Source organism: Cololabis saira, chromosome 3, assembly GCF_033807715.1.
Source record: "Cololabis saira isolate AMF1-May2022 chromosome 3, fColSai1.1, whole genome shotgun sequence".
Taxonomy (NCBI): domain Eukaryota; kingdom Metazoa; phylum Chordata; class Actinopteri; order Beloniformes; family Belonidae; genus Cololabis; species Cololabis saira.
Genome location: NC_084589.1, coordinates 34,050,241 through 34,074,486, shown reverse-complemented (window position 1 = coordinate 34,074,486; position 24,246 = coordinate 34,050,241). Strand labels below are relative to the sequence as shown.

At 37.7% G+C, this 24,246-nt stretch overlaps 2 protein-coding genes across 2 annotated transcripts; both read right to left on the bottom strand.

Moving 5' to 3' along the window:
* Window positions 1–5,988: 5,988 nt before the first annotated feature.
* vsig10l (V-set and immunoglobulin domain containing 10 like) lies at window positions 5,989–13,332 on the bottom strand. The gene is made up of 12 exons (XM_061718490.1): window positions 13,164–13,332; window positions 12,719–13,048; window positions 11,991–12,263; window positions 11,617–11,883; window positions 11,238–11,480; window positions 10,863–11,141; window positions 9,552–9,644; window positions 8,950–9,174; window positions 8,723–8,842; window positions 8,221–8,261; window positions 6,839–6,925; window positions 5,989–6,728 (listed from the first exon to the last, which is right to left on the bottom strand). The coding sequence occupies exons 1-12, from the start codon at window positions 13,300–13,302 to the stop codon at window positions 6,654–6,656; spliced, it is 2,172 nt and encodes a 723-aa protein (XP_061574474.1). The 5' UTR covers window positions 13,303–13,332; the 3' UTR covers window positions 5,989–6,653.
* A 960-nt stretch (window positions 13,333–14,292) lies between these two features.
* Window positions 14,293–21,346, bottom strand: etfb (electron transfer flavoprotein subunit beta). Its single transcript, XM_061717316.1, has 7 exons — window positions 21,219–21,346; window positions 19,129–19,287; window positions 18,420–18,578; window positions 18,245–18,307; window positions 15,743–15,901; window positions 15,341–15,552; window positions 14,293–14,899 (listed from the first exon to the last, which is right to left on the bottom strand). Exons 1-6 carry the CDS (start codon window positions 21,270–21,272, stop codon window positions 15,382–15,384), a joined length of 765 nt encoding a protein of 254 aa, XP_061573300.1. The 5' UTR covers window positions 21,273–21,346; the 3' UTR covers window positions 14,293–14,899; window positions 15,341–15,381.
* Window positions 21,347–24,246: the final 2,900 nt, after the last annotated feature.

Below are 24,246 nucleotides of genomic sequence, written 5' to 3'. Positions count from 1 at the left end.
TAGTTCAGAGTCACCTAGCTCTTATCTTATCTTCCCATATCAAATGGGTAGTGCATTTTTTATTTCCAACAAGTTCACAGAAAATATTGAGCTGTTCTTGAGACCTACAGGAACACCAATGTGCAGAAATAAAAATGGAGGTGTCAAAGGTGAGGCAAGGGCAAGGCAAGGCAAGTTTATTTGTATAGCACAATTCAACACAAGGTAATTGTGCTTTACATCAAAATTAAGAGCGGCAAGACACAATTAAACAGTATATAACAAATAAAATGAAATAAAATGATAAGAAAAAAGGTAAAATAATAAAAAGCAAAAGTTGTTAAAAGGTCTAAATAACAGTCAGCTCTGATGATACATCCGGTGTAAGTAACAGTACAGCTGTGTTTAATTATTTTGCACATATTATCAATGTCTTATAAAGCAAGGAGTCAATTTCCAACGTCATCCTTTGCATGACGAATGCCCTTCCAAAGTAGGCCTACAGATTAAAGACAAGCAGCTCAAGATGCAAAGAAGCATTGAGTGTCTGATCAGAATTATATACACATATATATATATATATATATATATATATATATATATATATATATATATATATATATATATATATATATATATATATATATATATATATATATATATATATATATCAGAGCTGTCAAATGATTAATTTTTTTTAAACGCGATTAATCGCATGTTGTCCTTAGTTAACTCGCGATTAATCGCATATTAATCGCACATTTATTCACACATTTTTTGCTGTTCTAAATCACCTTAAGGTATTTTTTTTATGTTTTTAATGCTGTTAACAACATGAGAAAGGGCAAATATGCTTGCTTTATGCCAATGTTTATTCAATTTTCTACAATAACAAAAGGCTCAAAAAATACCCCCTTCTCCCAAGTGGGATCAAAACAGGGTGATGCAAAAAATAAATTACAAACAAATAAAGTGCACATGTAGCAGCGTGGGAGTGTAACTCAACCTATGAAGTGCAGTTAGGTTCTAATTAGCTTATACTTCACATTCTTTGGAATATTCAGGTGAGGAACCCAGCCTCCTTCAAATATTTTCCTGAAAAAATGAACATGAAAACACCATAAAAGTAAACATGGCAGAGGAGGTTCCCGGATGCAGTCGAGGAGTGTGGACGTGTATTTGTGAGCTCTCGGTGGAAGGCCTCGACAACTGCATTTATCCTGCTTTATTCATGCATAACTGGCCCTGACTCTGAACACTTGAAACTGCGTAGTGTTTTTCACTCTTCCTACTGCTCCAAGTCCAGAGGTGTTGCGTTGCTCATCAATAAACAACTGAATTTTAAATTAAATTCAGGGGAAAAAGATAGAAATGGTAGATTCTTGCTTGTAGATTGTGAGATAAATAGGAACAGGTTGTCTCTGATGAATATATATGGGCCCAACTATGACGACCTGTCGTTCTTTAACAATCTGATTATGAAATTTGCTACCATTGAGGGTCAGTGCATTGTGGGTGGAGACTTTAATTTGGTTTTAAACCCGGCACTGGATCGCTTATCACCCAAAACAATTTCACTGTCAAAAGCAGCCGCAGCATTAGACATGGGTATAATTAAGGTATGGCGAAAGCTTCATCCAAACCAGAAGGATTTTTCCTGTTTTTCAGCATTGCATAATACATACTCCAGAATTGATATGTTCCTGATTTCACAAGATATGATGTCGACAATAAAAGAATGCTGTTATCTACATGTAGCTGCCACCTTCTCAGATCACAATCCTCCTAAACTCACCTGGGTGGTCTACTCCTCAACCTGGAATTCACAGGTGGAGGTTCAAAAATTTCATGCTAAAAGATCCTGAATTTATATCATATATGAATACTAATATAGAAATATTTCTTGATGCTAACTCAAATTCTTCTTCACACGCCAACATTTGGGATGCTCTAAAAGCCTATATGAGAGGTCATATCTTATCATATAGCGCCCATAAAGTTAAAAAAAATAAAGAGACACTAACTAAATTTGAAAGAGATATTAAAAAACTGGAACAGGATTATATTACTACTAAAAAGGAAGAACACCTTGGTGCCTTAACTAAAGCAAGGATACTGTATAATAATCTGTGTACAAACAAAGAGGAGGCAGCCATGGCCAGGAATAAATATCATTATTACGAATTTGGGAACAAAACAAGCAAACTTTTAGCTTGGCAAATTAAGAAGGAGATGACTGATAAATTTATACACTCAATAGTAACAGAGGAATGCAGACACCTCAACGACTCAACATCTATAAATGCAGAATGTAAGCAATTTTATGAAAATTTATATAAAACAGGACAAGATGATGAAAATATAGGAGACAAACGATTTCTGGATGGAATTCCTCTTCCTAAATTGCAAGATGATGATAGAGAACTACTTGATGCTGACATATTTGAGCAGGAAGTACTCCAATCCATTCATTCACTACAAAATAACAAGACACCTGGACCAAACGGCTTCCCTATCGAGTCCTTTAAGGCCTTTTCAGAAAAATGACTTACTATTCTCACAAATATGATTAGAGAAGCTCTAGAAAATACGAAATTACCGGACTCATTAGATATAGCTACAATTACACTGCTCCCAAAACCAGGTAAGGATAAAAAGAAATGTGACTCGTATAGGCCCCTCAGTCTCCTAAATGCAGATTATAAAATCCTCTACAATTTAATTGCTTACAGATTGAAAGATATAATACCAAAAATAATCCACGCTAACCAAACAGGGTTCGTTAAAAACAGGTATGGAGCAGATAATGTGCGGCGGCTGCTCCACATACTGAGTGCCGCTCAAAAATAGGAATCCTATGTTGATAATATCTATGGAAGCGTATAAAGCATTTGATAGTATTGAGCCAAGCTTTCTCTTTCTGACACTTGAGGCCATGGGTTTCGGCAAAAAATTAATTCAGTTCGTTAAAACACTCTTCAATGCTCCCAAAGCATAGAACAAATAATGTTCTTTCTACCAACTTCTCCTTATCCAGAGGCTGTAGACAAGGCTGTCCAAGCTCATCTTTATTATTCGCACTGGCGAACCATTAGTCATCGCCATCCGTTATTATACCTCCATAACTGGAATCAAATTCGGTACCAACGAGCACAAATTATCCTTATATGCGGACAACTTACTATTATATATACTGTAAGTGACCTGTTCACATCAATCCCCCCCCTTTATTGCAATGTCTAAAAGAATACAGCGCAGTCTCAGAATATAAATTAAATTACACAAAAAGTGAAATTTTACCTCTAAATATACAGGATAATAATATTAGAGCTCTCATTGATCCCTTGAAATGGTGCAGCAATGGTTTCAAATATTTGGGTATACAAATTGGCAAATCAGATGGCCATATATTTAAACAGAACTATGCAAAACTATTAGAACAAATCAAACTCGACCTTCAAAGGTGGATGGATCTTCCACTGTCTATTATCGGCGGAATTAATACCATCAAGATGAATATCTTACCTAAGTTCGTTTACCTGTTTCAGTGTCTCTCAATAAAAATTCAGAAAAGTTTCTTTAAGGAACTTAACAAAATTACAACTCCTTTTCTTTGGCAAAAGAAAACCCTTAGAGTCAAGCTCTCTTCTTTACAGGCCCCTTACTCAAAGGGAGGACTTAACCTACCAAACTTTAGGCACTATTATTTTGCCTCTCAATACCGACCAATCTGGATGTGGTTACATGCAGAAAACAGTGAGGTTAGATGGGTTTCGGTTGAACAATATGAGATGAAGTCTACACCTTTGAAAGATGTCCCATTTATAGGTAGGCTACAAAAAAATGTTTAACTACAATTACGAACAACCCCATAATACTGAATAAGTTTGCTGCGTGGCAAGAAGCTCACTCACTGTTGGATCTGAATATTTCATTTCTTAGTAGGACTCCTTTATGAGGAAATCCCAACCTCTCACACCACATCTCAGACGCTGTATTACGAAAGTGGAAAGATAAAAAAATCCAAACAGTTGCAGATTTATATATTAACAGTACATTCGCCAACTTTCAACAACTAAAGGAAAAATATCATCTCCCCGAACATAGTTTCTTTAAATTCCTGCAAATTAGAGAATGGGTCAAAGAGAATTCCAAAAACATTTTCCCAGACATTCCAGAAGAAACCCCTTTTGAAAATCATCTATATCACAAACAACGCAGAACAACAAAAGGACTAACATCTTCTATATACGCTATAATCAATGGCAATCTACCTGTTTATGATAAGACATCTAAAAAAGGAAAGTGGGAAAAAGACATGTGCTGTGTTTATGATGAGTTGGACTGGCATTTTTTACTGGAGCAGGCACAGACTGTGTTAATATTAACAAAACATAGGCAAATACAATTCAACTTATTGCACAGAACATACTACACCCCTCACAGAACATAAATTTGACAGCAGCATTTCTTCAGAATGTCAGAGGTGTAAAGTGGCAGAAGGCGATCTCTTGCACATGTTTTGGAGCTGCCCAGTGATAGGAAAACTTTCGGAAGACATTATTGCATTAACTAATTGAGCAAAACCCAAAACTTGGGATTTTGGGGGATACAAGGTCTGTTAACGTGGACAATTATAAGAAATACTTCATTTTACTTGCCAGCACAGCAGTGAAGAAATGCATCCTAATTAATTGGAAATCTGAAGCTTGTCCATCGCTGAGGCACTGAATTAATGAGCTAAGATATTATACAACATAAGAAAGAAACCTAGAACCTTCCAGAAAATTTGGGGGCCCTTTATGGATCTTCTGCCTTCTCTGGACATGACCACGTGAGATGACTCTTCCTGGACCAAATCCATCTTTAGACTCTGTACTACACGGATAATATTATTAGATCTTCATTAGTATTGCAGTCTGTAGATTTATAGGTACATTTGTGTGTGGATGTGTAGGTGTATATAGACTGTGTAGGTATATGAATGAAAGGTAATAGAGAGCCATACAAGGGAGGTGGGTGTGGGGTGGGATGGGAAGTGTTGTTTTTGTGTGTGTGAATAATCCTCCTTCTGACATGTTAACGACCTGTTATTTTTAATAAGTTGCCTTCTACATTATTTGACTGAAGTCATTGTTATCATGTCTGCATGTATATTAGATGTGTTTCCTTATTGTGTTCAGAATTATTTTATTACTTGTCTTTTTCCTTCTTTCTTTTTTCTTGGAAGCATATGCTGCCATGTGTTCTCATATCTTAGCAACCGTTGTTCCCCTGGAAGGCAGTGTATATGTGCGTCGACAGTACGTACAAATAACTTTACTTTTGTCCAGCGAACCATCTGTCATCATCTCTTTAAAAGTGAACTTTCCATTCAAAAGTCCCTCCATCTTTCCTTTCAACAAAGGTCACTGTCAAGCTACGGGTGCCGTCAAACGCCAAATATTATATAATGCAAGTTTTTTTTTAAATACAGTGCGCGTTAATCGTGCGTTAAAAGAATTGTCGGCGTTAAGAGGACGTTAAGTTAACGCCTTATTAACGCGTTAATTTTGACAGCCCTAATTTATATATATGTCACATTGCTACAATCTTACAAAGGCAGTGAAGTCAGTAAGTAATTATTTTTGTTACCAATTTAGTCACAGATCTTATGTTACTGATTGTGTTGTTAAATCCATGATAAATAAAATAGTCTATATATCAAATGTTAAGTTGCTAATACCAATGTTAAATAGCACTATTTTACATAACACATATATAACATTGGCATTGGTAGGCAGCGTAACGATTGATGTAAACAATTGATCCAGTCCATTCCTTTTGAGAAAAACAAATTAATTCTCAGCTTCTAATATGTATTTAATTTCAGCCTTCACTGAAAGAAGAGCTGATTTGCAACATTGTGTAATAGATGGATGGATAGATGGATGGATGGATGGATGGATGAATGGATGAATGGATGGATGGATGGATGGATGGATGGATGGATGGATGGATGGATGGATGGATGGATGGATGGATGGATGTTGTAGCAAGTCTTTCACGGCTCTACAGCACCATCTGCTGGACAGATATGAAACATCAGCTCAACACTATAAAATCAACCAAATTGGAGGACATCTGGCAGCAAAAAACTGTTTAAGGAAAAGCGTCAATAACAGTTATCCTTAATTGTATTAATTAAAAAGACTTCCTCAACTGTGTGGCTCTGAGGAGAGAATGCTGAGAGACATGCATGGACTAATTAAACACCTCCACCCATCCACCGCCCTCCTCTTCCATGTTGATTCAGAGCAACAGGGGTTTTCGTGCAAGTACATATCATTAGCTGACACCTTAGGTGACCTGTGATATGAAGTGGTATATTTACACCTTTATTTAAAGTATTTGAAACTTCACAAGTTGTAGAGAAGAGGAATCAGACAAGCCTGTCAAATTTAGGTGAATACATTTTGTTGAACACTTCTTACACTTTGATTTATATGAATGCTTATAAATACTGCAATAAAAGCATTCAAATATTATAAAAAGAATAATACAAATTCTTACACTGACAACACTTGCTTAAAAATGTAGAAAATCCAACAGTAAAATATAGACATGAAAATGAAATGAGTCATATACATGTTTTTGTATGAAGGTATAAAAAAAATGTAACAACATGTGAACATTTAGACAGTTGTAGCTACTCTGACAGGTGGTGGTGGGACAAACGTCGGGAGACTCACAGACCTTTCAGATGGAGCCTGATAGAAAGAAAGAAACAAGTCAGTTAATTTGCAGTAATTGGATCTTTAGATTTCCATATACAGTATGTTCAGTTATTCATTTAATCTTTTAAAGAAACAGATTCTACCTGATGCAGTCTGTTGTAGTCCGGGGACAACTTCAGCCCTCCTGTCAACCGGTTATGAGGAGTTATATCTGGCTGGACTGTTTTTGCCTGTAAACAAAACAAGACACCAAAATATGGGAGTTCACGGTGAAACTGAATTGGTGAGTTAAAAACCGGTTTAATTCCACCTGGCGACTCCCTTTCGCAGTTATTACAGATTATTCACCAATTTGTATTTAAATATTACCAAAGGATTTACCCGAGATTTTTAAATGCAAATATACTATAAAATAAACTTTTCCTGCCTGAGCCCTGCAGTTACAGAATGTTGCTTTGTGGGTAATGTAGTTGTGATGTGGGTTTTGTGAAACACCAGAGCAGATATGCAGCTGATAAGTACATGCAGATGGATAATAAGTGTCTAAATGTGCCTAGATTTTGGGATAACTGTGATCTAACCATTGTTTATTGTATTCAGAAGCAGCAATAAATATCTGATTGATGCAAAGTTATGGGATTTTCACTCACTCGCTATTTAACAATCAAGTTGAGCAAAATAGTTAGAAGCTGAGTTAAATACCAGGCTTCAGCAAAGACACAAATCAGAATCAGTGGTGTTAGTAACAGATAACGGGAACGAAATTATCATAAATTGGAGGTTGAGCATGTTTTGTTTTTCAATGAGTGGCACCGAACTAAGACTCAGGTACCAGGACTATCATTAAACATCCATCATTAGCTGTAACTCATAATAAATCTTTTCATACGGCAGCTAAGGGTTCAGCAGCTCCGCGGATTGTGGAGACTTTCTGAATCCAGAAGCACACAGGATATTCAAGTCAATATTTTAGCAGTATTTTGCCAACTGAAACAGGTGGTGTATGTTAAGCATGTGCAGTAATGTTTACAGTGTCTGTATTTTATTTGATTCAATTAATTTAGTGTCAGTAAGAGCTCTGAACAGACAAATAACGGTATGAGGGCATTGTTTTAGTGGGGTTAATAATGTGTTACCGTGACAAAGTTACTCTAGTGGTAATTAGGTTCATGAAAGTGTGACTTAGTGTGAATAAACAAATGAATATGATGTTTGACTTGCATGATGATTTTTTGTAGATAAATGTATAAGAATAATGGGAAATAGTCAAAATCTTTACCAACACAAAAAAAACGCATATGTTACCTACAATAAAGAGGAAATTGTGCTGAGACATCTTTTGCGTGTTTACTTGACAGAACTAGATAAAACTTACTGCAAAATGATCTATGTAATCTATGTTAACATGTAAAGGATGATATGTGGCTGGTTTTACACTTAGCAAATTCCCCATCAGCTGAAACCGTTAACTGGTCTGGTTAGGATGAGAATATCTATCTAGATGTTTTAGTCATTCCATTCAAACCTTTTCAACAGCTCTGGCCACAGGATATCTTGTCTGATGACCTACACACACACACACACACACACACACACACACACACACACACACACACACACACACACACACACACACACACACACACACACACACACACACACACACACACACACACACACACACACACACACACACACACACACACACAAAATAAGAGCCAAATCACAGAACAGACACAAAAAAAAACACGTTATCATGTTTGAAATGCCATTTTGTGTTGCCGTGAGGCTTAGTTCGCTGCCTGCTGCTCTAGAATGCAACAAAAAACATCATGACAAAGACTGAAATAACTATAAATTACATCAACTAATTTATATATGCAGTTACTGCCATTAGAATACATAAGAAAGTAGACACTACTGTTTTTAAACTCTGCCACCAGCTAAGACTTTAGAGGAGTACAAACTTGGACTGACGCAGTTAATTCATTTGAAATGCCTCATATGTGGTGCTGAGTTTTACCTACTTTTGCTACTTTTGCAGTAGATGATCAGGTAGATGAGGCCGCACAGCAGGAGCAGCGCGAGGATGCTGCATGGGATTCCTGCTGCAATGCCAGCAATGGCAGGCCCGCTCAACCCTTCACCTACAATCAGCAAAACAGACCATAATCACTAGCTGTATTATTGCCGCATTGGTGTAACTCAGTAAATCAGCTGAGATATTTGAACACACATCAACAAGTCACCAAACCTGGACCAATTCTGTGGATCTCAGAAGGCTCTCCTTCTGCAAATCGAGCTTTGGGGATTATCCGAAACCGGTACGTCAGTTTGGGATCGAGCATGAAGATGTCTATGCTCCTGGCAGAACCGGGTTTCTGCCGAATGGTGCGGTATACCTGCGAGCTGCCTTTATTGAGTGTGATGTTGCCATTCTTATTGAGAAGGTTTGGTCCTTTCATTTGGATGTCAAAGCCTTGTTTAAAAAGAAAAGAAAAGAATACATCTGTTTTGTTACTTCAAAACTGACTGATCATTAAGCAGGTAGTGGAAACTTATCACAATATTTCACTGATCTTCTAAGCTCTTCTATTTAGGTGACAGTACGTACATTATATTAAATAAACAGTGATATTTTTTTCCAACACACAGCTCTGCATTACGTAATATTTACACCCCTATGGTCTGTGAAGAGTTTCTGTTTTCAAAATGTAGTCAGCCACTTTCCTGCTTAGATGTACAAACTCCAAACAGGAAGGTTGGCTTTGTGTGTTTTGTAAAGTGTTTTTCTGTGTAGACAAGTCAGCCCGGAGCTTCGCAGGACTGCTTCCCTCGAGTTAACTTCTGCATCACCTGTGACGACAGATGTGGGCGGGACCTCCCAGGTCAAAGTGATGATGGTTCTATCTTGATTAGGGAACAAGCTGGAATCCGAGATCGACGGCCCTGGGGAGGGAGAAGGGTGGGAGTGAGGGGGGGCTAAGGTAAGCAAAGACTGGGAAGCTTTGTTTAAGGGCAAATAGCGATGCTCAGGTATTACCAAGCTCACTCTCTGAGGGACCATTGTGTCTGGTTTCTGCTACCGCAAGAACTACTTCAAGTTAGAAACTGAAGGCAATGGAAACAGTGTTTCATGGGGACATACTTTTCATATTTGTTATTGCTGTAGTGGAAAAAAAATTAAGTCATATTTTACAAAAGCATGCCACAAAGGACTGTGGTGGACTATAGCCCTGCTTTTGACCCAGAGATAAGCGAGATATGCTCCAGCAGATCTCTGCTGGAGAGCAAGTGACCGTGAGTGGGAGTATTGATCATGGATGGACAGATGGACGTTACACAGGACTGCAACTAACAATAATATTCATTATACATTACGTTCCCCTTTAGCAGAAATTTGCATCTAAAATAATACAAAGCCCTCTACATTTACTGAAGCAAATATCTTCAGAAAGCCAAGAAAACCTGACAACTGAAAAACTACCAGATATGAATATTAGTCATTTAAACATTTCCTATACTATCAGTACAAGTTGCATGTTTAATTTCTATCCATCTGTATCTATTAAAGAAAAAATAGACGTCACTATTAGTTCTGTATATAATGAGAGGCACTCCTATTTAAATTATCAACAACAAGTTTACATAAACAACAGAACCGAGTGTATCCCTGTACATATAAATCTAAATGTCACATGATTCAGTACTTTATCACCACTCAATCAATGCACTATTTCTAAATGTTCCCTTATATTGGCTCAGTTGTTATCCGGCATGTTTGCTGTGAACCCGACTGGGATTACCACAGTCATAAAATGTGTGTGTAGCCCTGACTGAGGACCAAAGACATGGGACTGTAAGGAAATAGAACCCCGTGAGTGCCATATTGGTTGCAAAGATGAGACCATAAATCCTGTAGATAAAGAAAATTCTGGAAGATCTTTTCCAGCCCAAACGAGAGGAATACTAACAACTATCCAAGTGTTTAAAGTTATTGAGCTATTGAGATCGTAAAATTTGTCACCCATCTCAGCGACAACAGAAAGTTTGGGGAATATTTTACATCAAAAATGACTCCAATAGAACCTCAAATTTACATAAAATCAAGTAAAGTGTAAGACCTTAAAAAGTACTGACATGTATGCACATAATCTGATATTTTACCTTGTAGCTGAATGTGTCTTCTCTTGCTGCCCAGTGGGTTGCCACATGTACAGGTGTAGTTGTGAAAAATGAAGCTACTGATATTGTAACCACGAATCTTCATCTGTGTGGTGTCGTTGCTGATCTGGTAGATGGCCCCGCTGGCGACAGCCTCACTGTCTTTGGACCATGACACCACAGCCTGAGGAGACGCCTCGCTGACACACTGGATAGTGACCGCTATTTTACCGTCAGGGTCTACTGAGGTTCTCAGAGCTGGAAGGAACTCCACTGGACTACCTGGAGAACATAAAATAAGGTTCTTTTGATGATAGCTTGCTAAAATCAAGGCACATTTTTCTGCAATAACTGCTTGAGTGAAGAGGGTTTACTTACTTGCAGTAATATTGCAGGTACTCTGTTCAATAGGGTGGTCCGCCATGCAGGTGACAGTTTTCTCATTAAGGTCAGAGGAGGCGCTGATGGTCAGGCGGAGTTTTCCAGCTCCACGGACGGTGTTATTTAGTGCTGGGAAAGAGAGCTGGGCCTGCGGGGTTCCCCCGGTCCATTCACATTGATACTGCAGGTCGAGGTTATTCACCGACAGCACAGAGCAGCTCGGGCTGCCCAACGGTTTCTCTGCTCCCAGTAAAAGTTTACAACAAATTATAAATCTGAATTGATTTTGTGTGATTATCATACAGTGTATAGATTGGTAATAATTAGAGTGACAAAAATAAACACAGCAAAAAAACATAATCTGTCATTTACATACCATAAATGTTTACGGTTACATTCTTTTCACGCTTTTCCTCGGTCAACTCATTGAGCAGCATGCATGTATAAACACCTCCTTGACTGGTCTGCACATCTGTCAGATTCAGGACTCCATCATGAGCATCAGAAAGGATGTGGCCATCAAACCCCCACTCAGCAGACGGCTGTGGAAATCCCTCGGCCTGGCAGGAAAGGCTCAGGGAGTCTCCCGCTACATAGAAAGACTTCGCTGGATGCACCTCAATGATGGGCTCGTCTGGTCCGTCTGCAAGAGATCACAAAGTGTCAGGAGTAGAGTTTACAAACCATAGAAGGATATAAGCTAAAAGAGGTTTGGAAAAACATCCAAACTAAATAATTGATTCATCTTACACAAAATGGTAACATTCTTATGAGCTGTTGCACGGCTGAAGGGGTTCATCAGTACCACTGCGTACCGTCCCGTGTCACCTCGATTGGGTTTGAGAATCACAAGGCTCCTTTCCACCACCAAATGGTGTGAGCTGTTTGTTAATTTTGTGTCGTTAAAGTGCCAAATCTGTTGCTCGACCACTCCTTGCTGCATGCTATACTGTAATGTGAACATGTCAATTCCCTCTTTGGCAAAATCTGGTTGTATGCTCAGTGTCACACCCTGGATGTATTCTGTGAACAAAAATAAGAGGTTAAAGTACGTATCACATTTTCCACAGTAATTATTTGTTCATGGTACAGTGTACACTTTTTTCATTTCCTTTCATTGTATTATACAGTTTAAAAGGCAGGCACCAGAGCTGGGGAGGTTCCTAAGTCTTGCTCTGAGATGAATCAGCACTATACTGCTGCCTAAAAGTACAACTCACACATTTGTTAATATTTTATGCTTTATTCAGTTCAGTCAAGATTAAATGTATGACATCAAATACGCTGCAACTCATGCATGGGTTTCAGCCAAAGATCTTAGAAATCACTCAAGCATTAAAATGAATATACCTATTGACGTTTCACATTAAAATATATGAGAGAAATAGTACTAAATGTTCAGGTAAATGTAATGAAAAATGATATCAAATGATATCACTGCTACACCATCAGCAAAATATATTAATCCAATTGCTCACCAAATATATGCAGGCTGAAAGTGGTGAAGGTTTTTTCCAGTCCAGACTTGGTCAATTCAACTGTGTAGTTACTGGTAAACTTAAGTGGCACGTTTACAAAGGTTAGAGAGCCATTTTTCTCAATCCTGAGAACATCCTTCCTGTTTTCGTCTATGTCCGGAGGAGACGTGGAGTTTATGGTCCATGTCCCAACAGGTAACCCTTCCTTAAACCAGGTAACCACTGGGTCAGGGGCCCCGCTGAAGGACACGGAGAGAGTCACATTGCTGCCGGCCAGAGCGTTCACATGAGAGGGGCCCACAGGAGAAACCACCAGCTCACAGCTGACACCTGCCAGGACACGGCCAAAGCATGAGTTTAATAATAAATTTCCTAATTCCATCACTAAATCCTTAACAAAAAAAATACTACAAAACAATAGAGCAAGGACTTGTTCAAAACTTACCTTGAAATGTAAAGCTTAATACGCAAAACAGAAAAAGTGCGTCTTTAAATCTCTCAAAATCTCTCAGACAGGTCATTTTAGCAGAATCAGAGATAACCAATAAGGAAAGATTGAAAGACAGTCCAACTAAGCCAAACATGAAGGAAACAGCGGTCGTGGACGCGTTGAGCAGCGGCCGCTGCTGTGAATACCTGCGCGCTCGCGGACTGACGTCACTGGCGCGCGAGCATCACCTGTGCTGCCACGCCCCTTCACTTCAGAGAAGCACCGCACAATAAAAATACATGAATAAAGACGGGAGGTCCTACTTTCTGGCATTCAAAGGAGTCAAAGGCAGCGGGTTTTAATGTATTGTTTTGTCAATCATTTATTTTTGATCCCATTTGGTTTTGACTACATTTGACTTTAGTTGTAGTCTTGCAGTTATGCGTTTTCCATGTGGCATAACTCCTTAACCTTGTTCCGTTTACTCGCGTCGAGCAAGTCAAGCAAGAGATTGTGATAATCCTTTTAGCAATTAGTAAAATAACTTTCAGTAATATTTTGTTATTGGAGCATATTAATCCTTCTGGACATATTCCTAATATATATCAAGATGGTCCCAAAAGTAATGCTACCCATAAACATTGTTCAATTTCATGTTGTATGTCATTTTATCTTGTTTTTATCTTTTTATGGGTGTTTGGCTTTTGGGGTGTTTGATTTGTAAATGACAGTGCTGTGTGTGTGAGATGAAGATGTCAATTTCCCCGAGGGAACCTCCCAAAGGGATTAATAAAGTCGTCTGAATCTGAATGTCAATAGTTTGATCATTTTGGACGGTTCCAAAATATGTTTGATCTCCTACCAGGCCACAGCCCCTCCAGCAAAGATCAGACATAAAAACAAATTTTGGTGTGAGAAGAGTTTTTAAAATCTTAATGTTAACTTTCTAAATTCCTTCCAGCTGTTCTTGTCCCTCACTGCATGTTAGTTCCTATTTTTCATTTCTTTAATTATATTGTTAATCTCCAGTTTCAGGTTTTACTTATTGAGACTGTTGTCCATCAAATCTTCTTATATATGTATATACATAAATAAATACACATGGCAGTCAAACAAACAAACAAACATAAAAACAATGACACAATTTCAGATATGAAAAAGACTGGCTGCTTTATTTCATGGCAATGTTCTGTACAATTAACAGAATTGAGGCGCTTATGGTAATATTCTGGATTATGATAATCTCCCCTTGCTCATACTGAGAGGCACTGTCTGCTGTCCAAATCAAATTAGTCATTCATTAACTCCATAATCATCTCTACACCTTGGTCTATATTTATTTACAACTATCATTTACACCTCAGAACATGTGTGACTGCGTTACTAGATTAAAAAGCTGAATGTCGAGCAGCTGTTGGGGAGATTCATCGTACAGGTGGAGTTGCATTTACAGTTCAAAACAATCAGCATCATGAGTAACACAGTTTCTGGCTAAATTATTGCATCAGACTGTTAAATTAGGGTTAAATTATACAGGTGAACTATCCATTTAAGTTAAAATATACAGGAAGGACAAGCTGATCTTTGTTAGGGTATTTCTGACAGCCAGGCAGTGGGTCTCAGTACTCCTCTCCTCCTGTAGCACCTCCCAGCATATGATCAGGAGTCAGAGTCTCAGAGAGATCAGACCGGTACATCGGCTCATCCTGTAGGTGTGTTTCTGCGTTATAGTCCCATCATTCATCCACGTCCTGCCAACAGGGAAGAGAATATACAGTAGGATGAAACATTTAGTTAACACTTTAATTTGTTTTGATAACGTCACCGTTGGATTTGTCTGGAAAGACAGTAATATTATCTAAATCTATCATTTCTAACAAGATGTATGAGCATTAATCATTTGCTTTTATTATTCAGTGTATCTCTATAGAGTATTCTGTGTTCATTCACTCCCCTTTATTTATTTTTCAAACATATGAACAGTTCTAGTAGTAGTTAACAATACTCTGCCATCTAATCCAGACAAATAATTAACAGACCAATTAATAATAAATATGCTTGCTTGCCGGACCCAAAACAAAGTACATCTTAAAAAAGGACTTCAAAATGTCTCAGCATCCTTTAAGAACTTATACATTTAGCTAGTTGGAATGACTTATGACTGTTAAGTGTGAAGCTCCACTGGTACTCACCCCTCGGTTGGGTGGTGTGAGGATATAGCTGCTCCTTGAAACTATACGTTCCCTGTGTCTTTCAGTTTTCCCACCAGGTCGTCCACCGTCTCCACCTTAATGCCTGCCTGCCTCGTTGGGGGCTCATCTACTCTCAAAACCTCCAACCGTGATGTGAGGTCCACTCCCAAGTCTGCAGGCTTCACATTAGCAATCTTCTTCTTCTTAGCTTTCTGAAAGAAAAGAAAGTCAGAAAAATAAAATTGATTTAGATATTCTTTATCGTCTATGTAACATGACTTAGAGTTTGTCTCCCGTTTACATCATTTCAATGTCTATTAAATGAGAGCCAAACTAATTTTGTATAGATTTTATTAAATGTTCCCAAGAATGAATCCACTCGTGTCTGTGAGAACGACCTACCATGATATTCGGCAGGGTGGCATATCTGGGGGTGTTGAGTCGAAGATCTGCAGTAAGCACTGCTGGTGCGTTGATCTTAATAGTTTCTAGCCCACCATCAATTTCCCTGATCACCTTAATCTTGTCTCCTTCTAAAGCCACCTCTGATGCAAAGGTGCCCTGAATTAAGGAGAAACAGTACAAATTAATGAGTCATTATCGTCTGAACAATCCATCTGGAAAAAAACTCCTAACACTAATGAAAACACTCATAAAAAAAAGGCAGTGTGGCCATCTGCTGGCTAAATGGTGGAACTACAATTATGCACAATTTCTACTACATTATCAAAACATGTAAACCTCTGTGTAATACTGGGTTGATAAGCCTTCTGTTGGAACGCATGAATAGTGTTTCTTCACCTCCCTCCCATACAGTCTTTGACCAGCTGTGTTGAACTGAGCAGGAACACTGTAGCCTTTACTGACTAGAACTGGTCTCCACTGACCTTGATAAGGCATTGTGAATAGAAGCATGCCCAGATATCAGCAATGCAACAGTACACTTGTGGAAAAAAACAGCCACTGAAACTAGCTAGTAGGATTTTTAAGTTTTAGTTTTCTTTGTTTATTCCCGAGGAATCAGTGATACTTGTGGGAGTCCAAGGGGATTTGGACAACACATCCTGAAAATTTCATTTTCAATAATTATTTCATTACTTTATAGGCAAAATAATGCCTTATTATTCATCTCATTATGCTTCCTATTAAGCCTGCAGACTTGGGAGTGGATCTCACATTGCGGTTGGAGTTTTTTGAGGGTAGATGAGCCCCCCCAGAGACAGGCAGGCATTAATAACCATGTCAGCTGTTGTTTTGCTCCAACTTTTCTCGAAATTGGGTTTTTAAAAGTTATCTGATTGATCACTCACTTACTGAATTAATAATCTCCCTCTGCATGATTGTAATAAATGCAACATGACTATAAATCTATTCCCACAGAGGTCCTGCCTTATCAGCACAGAAGAAGAAAAAAAAACATATCCTAGAACAATGGGAGCTTAATCTCATTGTTCGACTTTGGCATTTCGTGTAGACCAAAAAAAAGAAATGGCTCTGTGCTGCGTCAGTGTGTGATTACATGCAGCAAACCGGTGACATGGAATCACATGATAACAGTCTCATTGGTAAAAAGAAGGAGTTTCCTTCACACATGAGCTGATTTGCCTCAGTTTTTGGCACTGCTACCACCTTTCAAGAGGAAGGGTGATGGGCACTGAAGATTTCCTGATATAAGATTCCGGGTCATTTACACACAAAACTAGACAGAATATCAGCAAAACAGTTCCAACATAAAAGTTTTGTATTTAAGGGACTGTGTTTAAGGGTGTGTGAGAGAAAGGGTCAAACTGTTTGCTATAAAAATAAGAAAAAGAAAAGAAAAAAAAAAGATATGTGAATGGCCTCTTACTTAATTTAAAACATGCATCTCTGTCTTAAGAACCAAAAGTTAGTCTGAGCTTGGTTAAGTCCAGCAAAATATAACTGCATTTACGTTATAACTTAGTGTACTACAGCTGAAACGACATGTCAATGTAATCGATTACGTTGATTACGCAAATACGTCGACTTGTATAGGGTGCGTCGATGCGTCGCATGTACACAATGTCTGCTGGTCACATTAGGTATCACAGTTGATTCATTACCTATCAACACACGTAACACCCTGGCAATGGCTAGTACAAGTAGTATACATTAATATATTGAAACTTCTAGCTCTTAAAACTGGATTCGAGCATCAAGTTTAGGACTTTTTGAGTGAGAAACCAACCTTAATGGTGCCCTGTAAGCTCAGTAAAATCTAAATAACGTTTCACAGCAGCACACCCGCCATGCGTGAGCATCTCAATAGAAAACATCCTGGTTTTACCTGCTTCAAAGGGTTGCAGCCTATTTGGTCTTTTTTGAGCACTTAAAACTAAACCATATTGATTTCTATTAATGTCATGTTTATGCTTTCTGTCAATATAAAAGTTGGAAAATATACGTCCCTCTTTGTGCTTCACCTGGTAAAAGATCATTTAAGATTAATAAAGTAACATATTCAACGTGAATTGTGCCGTGATATACACTTGTGATGGAAAACCATTAAGACTTACAACTTTGGGCAGAATTAAGTTATAATTATGGACTTTTTCACAAGTGAGGTCTTAAATGTGATGTATTTTGGGGGTTTGAATAAGTTATTTAAAATGTATGGAGATTGTTCTGAATAAACAATAATGATGCCATAAAACACTTTTGCTTTGGTTTATCTATGAAATGTATTTTATTTCAATAATTAAAAAAAAAAGTGAGAATAGTAAAATGCATTTGTTGGCATATAACAGAAAGATGGATCAAAAAGTGAAAAAAAAATAAAATTATCATAGGATTAATACATTAAAAAAAAAAAAAAAAAAAAAAAAAATCCTCTTTTGATTAATCAACAAGAAAATAATTGTTAGGGGCACCCCGGTAACTTACCTGAGCCCAGTCTAGCAAGGCTGCCGTCATCTGACCAGTTTGATTACAGTCATCATCAATGGCCTAGAAAAGAAAGACAATTTCTCAATGACTGAAACATCCGCGCAACTATTAATGCATGTAATCTGCAGGCGCGACAGTGAAATATCAGGTGAAATTAATTTTCATCTTTGACCTGTTTGCCAAGGATGATGAGTTGAGCATCCTCCTTTTTGGCCAAAGCAGCCATGATCTTGGAGACCTGCAGGGGTCCAAGACTTTCATAGTCTTTCCCACTCACTTCCACGTGAATTCCACGATCTGCCCCCATGGCAAGGGCAGTACGGATGGTCTCCTACGCAAGGGAAGAAAGGGAGAAAAACACAAGCCTTAGTACACAATACTTTTTGTCGCAAGGTTCATGCCAAATTCACGTTGATATACTTCTGCCTGAAACTGAAAACATGTAACTGAAAACTTGTAATTCGTAAAAGTTTACATGCATGGTGTTGTAAGAGTAATAAATGTAGGGTCAGCCTTCAAATGGTTTTGTCATGTAAATAAATATTAACTATTTATTACTTTTTACGATGGTATTTTCAACTCGGGCAGATGGGAAACTTACTGTAATGAGCAGAAAACATGCAGCAATGCAAGCAATGCAGCTGATAAAGAGAAAGCAGTCAAAGCACTATGAGGTGAAACCTGACTGAGGCTCGGCACTGATAACATGAGACAGTTACAGCATTATTATACTTAAGTCTGCTGTTGGTGTTTTTATAATAACACCCATGCTCAATAATAACAACAACTGTAATAATAATAAAAAAATGTTTATGGAAAGTTATTAAAGAATCCCCCCCAAAGTAGGTAACTAAACCACATCATATATCTCCAGGACCCACCTGTGACTGCTGTGGCCCACAGCTGACAGCCACAACCTCCTTAATTAACTTCTTCTCCTTCAGTTTGACGGCCTCCTCCACAGCAATCTCACAGAAGGGGTTCATTGAGTGCTTAACGCCATCAGTCACCACGCCACTGTTGTCGGGTTTCACACGAATCTGTATAAGAAACAAGGTAACAGACTTGTCACTGCAGGGGATCCTGATTAGAGCAGCCATCCAACCCGGGAACTAGATCTTCGAGATCATATTTCATTTGCTCTCACAAAGCAGAAGAACTCACATACTCATCAGTCTAGTACATGCAAGACAAAATGTGAACTTGGACAGGAATGGAGTCACATAACGTTTTAGTAATTGTAGGCCTCTCCAGGTACTGTGGCCTAATGTGATGTGTCATATGGTTAATGATGTTTGTTTTTTCATACTAATGAACATTGCAGAAAAGCAAAAATTTGTCTTAAAAAATAAAAAAAATAAAACATTAAAGCGCTCAAATAATTTTTTAAGGATTTCTGCTTTTAAGTGTGAAATTATATTTATTATCAACAATGTCAACTGCATAGTTTTTTAGAAAAACATGATGCTTCAGTAGACAATTTTCAAATGTTGCTTGAAGTTTGTAGAGCGTCTTACTTTGTAATGGTGGAATAAAAAAAAGACAAAAACTGCTATACAGGGCTCTTATTTCCTCCTTTAGTCACCTGTTTTTCTGACTTTGAAAGATAATAAGGGGGGAAAATGATTCACACATACATACATACATATATACACATTATATTTATATATATATATATATATATATATATATGGCATAATACACTACAGGGCTTTCAACACAATACTATTCAGCAGGCATGCATGTGTGCAGATATTTAGGGATAAGGCCTGACTTAAAACTCCCATTCCAACATTGCAATTGACATCAAAAGCATTCAGAGGGGCTAGAATCAGGGCTAAGTGCCGACAACTAATGCTCTTCAACAGCAAAGTGAATGTAAATATTAGCCTGTTCATCCATTGTGTGGAAAACCGGAAAGCAATAACTCCTCCAAGATATTTTTTTTTTTAAGTCTGGTTTTGTTTGTGATCCAAACAGTTGCAGACCAAAGGAACATAAGACATGAAATCAAAGATGAGGCTGCTCATTATTTTCCATGTAATGAAACCATGCAACAAACTGCTGGGAATATAAAGTACAACTCACAAATTAACAATAACATTCAATCTAACAGTCAAATGTCAATATGTTCCAGAGTAAAAACAAACAATTTGAAAGGGGACAACAGATTACATTTTAACCACCTATCTGAGCATCTGCTCAGATCCTGCTAAGAGCAGCTGAAACAGGAGTGCACTTGTTGCTGTATGAGTTTCATGAAGCACCTGATAACGCCAAGTTGTTACAATGCTGTGCTCAACCTCCAGGAAAAAATAAATAAATAAAATATATATATATATATATATATATATATATATATATATATATATATATATGAAATGTGGAATATTTCCATTTCATTAACGATGCAGACTACGTTCAAAGGGGAGAAGGTGGTAAATTGACTCTAGGGTGGACACAATATTAATCCCCAGACATGTTACACAACTTAAAAATGTGAGCCTGATAACTACTACTAACCTTGCAGGGTTGGAGACAGTACTTTCAACAATGAACAGCCCCGGGTCGTGTAATATTAAGCATGTGACCTTAGCTTCAAACTATCTGGCTGACTGTCAAATGCTGGAGAACAGAAGGGGTCCGTCAGTGTGCAACAACTCTGCAATAACCAGACAGTGCATTAAATTGTGCAATATTACACAATACTTTTTCTATCCATATAATTATTTTTATGGCACTGCACGTTTTATTTTTATTTTTACCTTTTATTTCTATTTTTATCTTTATTTTTAATTTTTTATCTTTACATGGGTGTTATGGGGTGTTTGATTTGTAAATGACAGTGTTGTGTGAGTGAGATATTAACAGGCTAACTTTAGCTGACTTTAGCAGTACATGGAGTCAAGTGCGGGGGCATAGGGAAAAAAACATTATAATAAAAGATAAATTCTCAGGTTTAAACACTTACCTTTACTGCGTAGTCAATGACACGCTTCACTCCAACGAGAACACGACCAGACATGGTAAATTAGATTATTAAAAACCCACAGACACCAGACGTTACACAGTCACTGTAATGAACCTTCACCCGCAAAAGAGAGGTCGGAATTATTTTAGGGTGAGTCCGTGGGCGGAGCCTGGAGGGACCGCCCACCGTTTCAACTAATCAGAAGCGGGGATTTCTGCTGGCGCTGGCCCCTGATTGGCTGGTTAGCTCTCCTCGCCGTAAAATAGACGTTTCAACAACTGAATGAAAATTTTAACCAACTTCAACTTCAAGTTTCAAAAAAATCACAATATATAATAATAATAATAGCAATACCAAGTTCAATACTGATTGCATAGCATAAAATGTCAAGCTCACCTGCGAAGAATGCGGTCCCCCTCATATCCATGTTGTAAACAAAAGCTACAGAAGAAACGTTCCGCATCAAGTAGGGCAAAGTTCATTGCGCGTACAGTAGCAATTTACTTTCAGGTTTTCGACCAGATACGACTGATATACATAAACATAAACATGACTTCGTGTATGATTTTGATATTTATCATTTAATAATGCCTGGCATTTTCGAGATAATGCACCACAGAATAATACAATTCTGCAAGCTTTCCCAGCTTGGGATAAATAAAGTACTGTATATCTATCTATCAGAATCAGAATCAGAATCAGAAAGAAGTTTATTGCCAAGTAGTTTAACACACACAAGGAATTTTTTGTGGTGATTGGTGCAATGCAAAAGAACAAATAATATTAAAAGAAAAAAATTTACAACATGTTGGTTTGATCTATCTACAAATAAGTGGAAAACTATATTTACCAAATAGACGTCTTTCTGTATGATATAAGCATTCTGCAATTAATGCCGTTGTTACACAGTGTAAGACTGAACAAATCTCTCTCTTTATATAGTTATATGTTATATGTTGTACTCCTTTTTGTATCTTTTACATTCTTAGCATAGTTAAAATAGACAATTTTCTAATTCGTAATAAAAATATGCTTATCTTTTTTTTCTTTCCATATCAATATCATGGTTAAATAATCTTAAATATTTAAGTATTTCGAAAGGACATAAATAACTGAATGCTTTCAGATGAACACCTATGCTCATGATAAAAAATAATGATGAAAAAAACAAATATCTGCTGATCAGTGGGAAAAATAAATACATCATATCGCTTTTGCATGCTACGTCACTGTATCTAGCAATTAACTAAAATACCCCATTTTTAGCTTTAACTTCAGAGCATAATCAAAAATAATAATTTAAACAAAACATATCGCATTTTCTTTTTAACTACATTTCTGCACTAATTAGATCTGGTTTTGAGTCGTTGTTCTTCATCGTTTTTTTATTAGTGTAATTTTAAGACATATTAGTAATATGTCCTACCATGAGTAATATGATATTACCCATGGTGTTATCCACAATTTCTTTTTTTTTATTTATTCTCTTTTTATTATGGTTTTTGTGGTTCACATGTGCCCCATCCTGACAATTCACAATTGTCATACATTCCTCTCAAAAATTACAGTTGAGTCACATAGTAGTATATCTTAGATTATACAAATAATACAAAGTTGAAAAGGTCCTTCCACCATATTTTAATCACAATCTCTATTATTGTTATTTCATTAATAAAAATAAGGTAGAATTTATTCAACCCCCCGAGGGGAAATTCATTTGTCACAGCAGCATGACACAGAACAGAAATAAACAGGACAGACAAATAATAAATAAATTACATAAAAAACATAGAAAGACTGTACTCTGCTTGGTGGATAAAAAAAAAACATTAAAAAAACACTGTAAAAGAAAGGATATAAAAACAGTAAAAGTGCAGTGGTTTAAAGTGCTTTTTTTTGCAGTAATGTCATGCGACAGTCACTAGATAATGACAGCAACAACAACAACAGTGAAAACTACATGGAACTGTTAAAAAGTCTGACTGTCACATGCAGGGGGTGGGAGGAGTTGTCCATTACAGATGTGAGTTTCTGCAACATTCTCCTCTCACCCACCTGCTCAACACTCGAGAGGGCCTGCCAGGACAATTCAATTCAATTAAATCCAATTTTACTTACAGTATATAGCATCTAGAAGTTGTCTCTCGGCGCTTTCCAGAGACCCATAACATGACCCCGAGCAATTATTACATAAACATAACATAAGCAATGACAGGTAAAAAACTCTGGTAGTGGGAGAAAAACCTTAAGCCAAACAGTGGCAAGGAAAAATTCCCCTTTAGGAGGGAAGAAACCTTGAGCAGGACCTGGATCATAAGGGGGGGCCCCTCCTGCTGAAGACCAGCTGGGCAGAGCAGGAAAAGAGAAAACAGACAGAAGGAAGAACAGAGAAAGGAGAGACACAGACACGATGGCTAACAATGGTGCACTACAGGGATGACTATATAAACAGATGTAGACAGCAGACACTGAGCTGGTCAGAGGAGGGGGGGCAGGCCAGGGTGTCAGCAAGCATATAGCAGACAGAACTAGATTTTTTGATCGGCTTATTAGTTTTTTTCTTGTCCCTTTCCCAGCTCCCCCTCTCCAACACACAACAGAATAAAAAAACAACTGATGCAACAATACTATCATAAAAGGTGTTTAAAAGTGGTCTACAGACTCCAAATGACCTCAGTCGTCCTTAATTGTGTAGCCGACGTTGTCCCTTTTTGTATACAGTATATATGTTTGACCTGGAGTGTGAACATCTCTAAGCTGCTGAAAAAGGCCCAGCAGAGACTGTACTTCCTCAGGATCTTCAGGAGGGAGAACATCACACAGAGGCTGCTGGCGTCCTTCTACCGAGCCTCCATCGAGAAAATTCTGATGTACTGTATCTGCATGTGGTACAGCAGCTCAGAGGAAAGCACTCCAGAGGGTCATCACCACCGCCCAGAAGATCATCGGCTGCCCTCTCTCCACACTGGAAGACCTCCACCACTCCTGTTGCCAGAAAAAAGCCCAAAATATAATAAAAGACACTCAC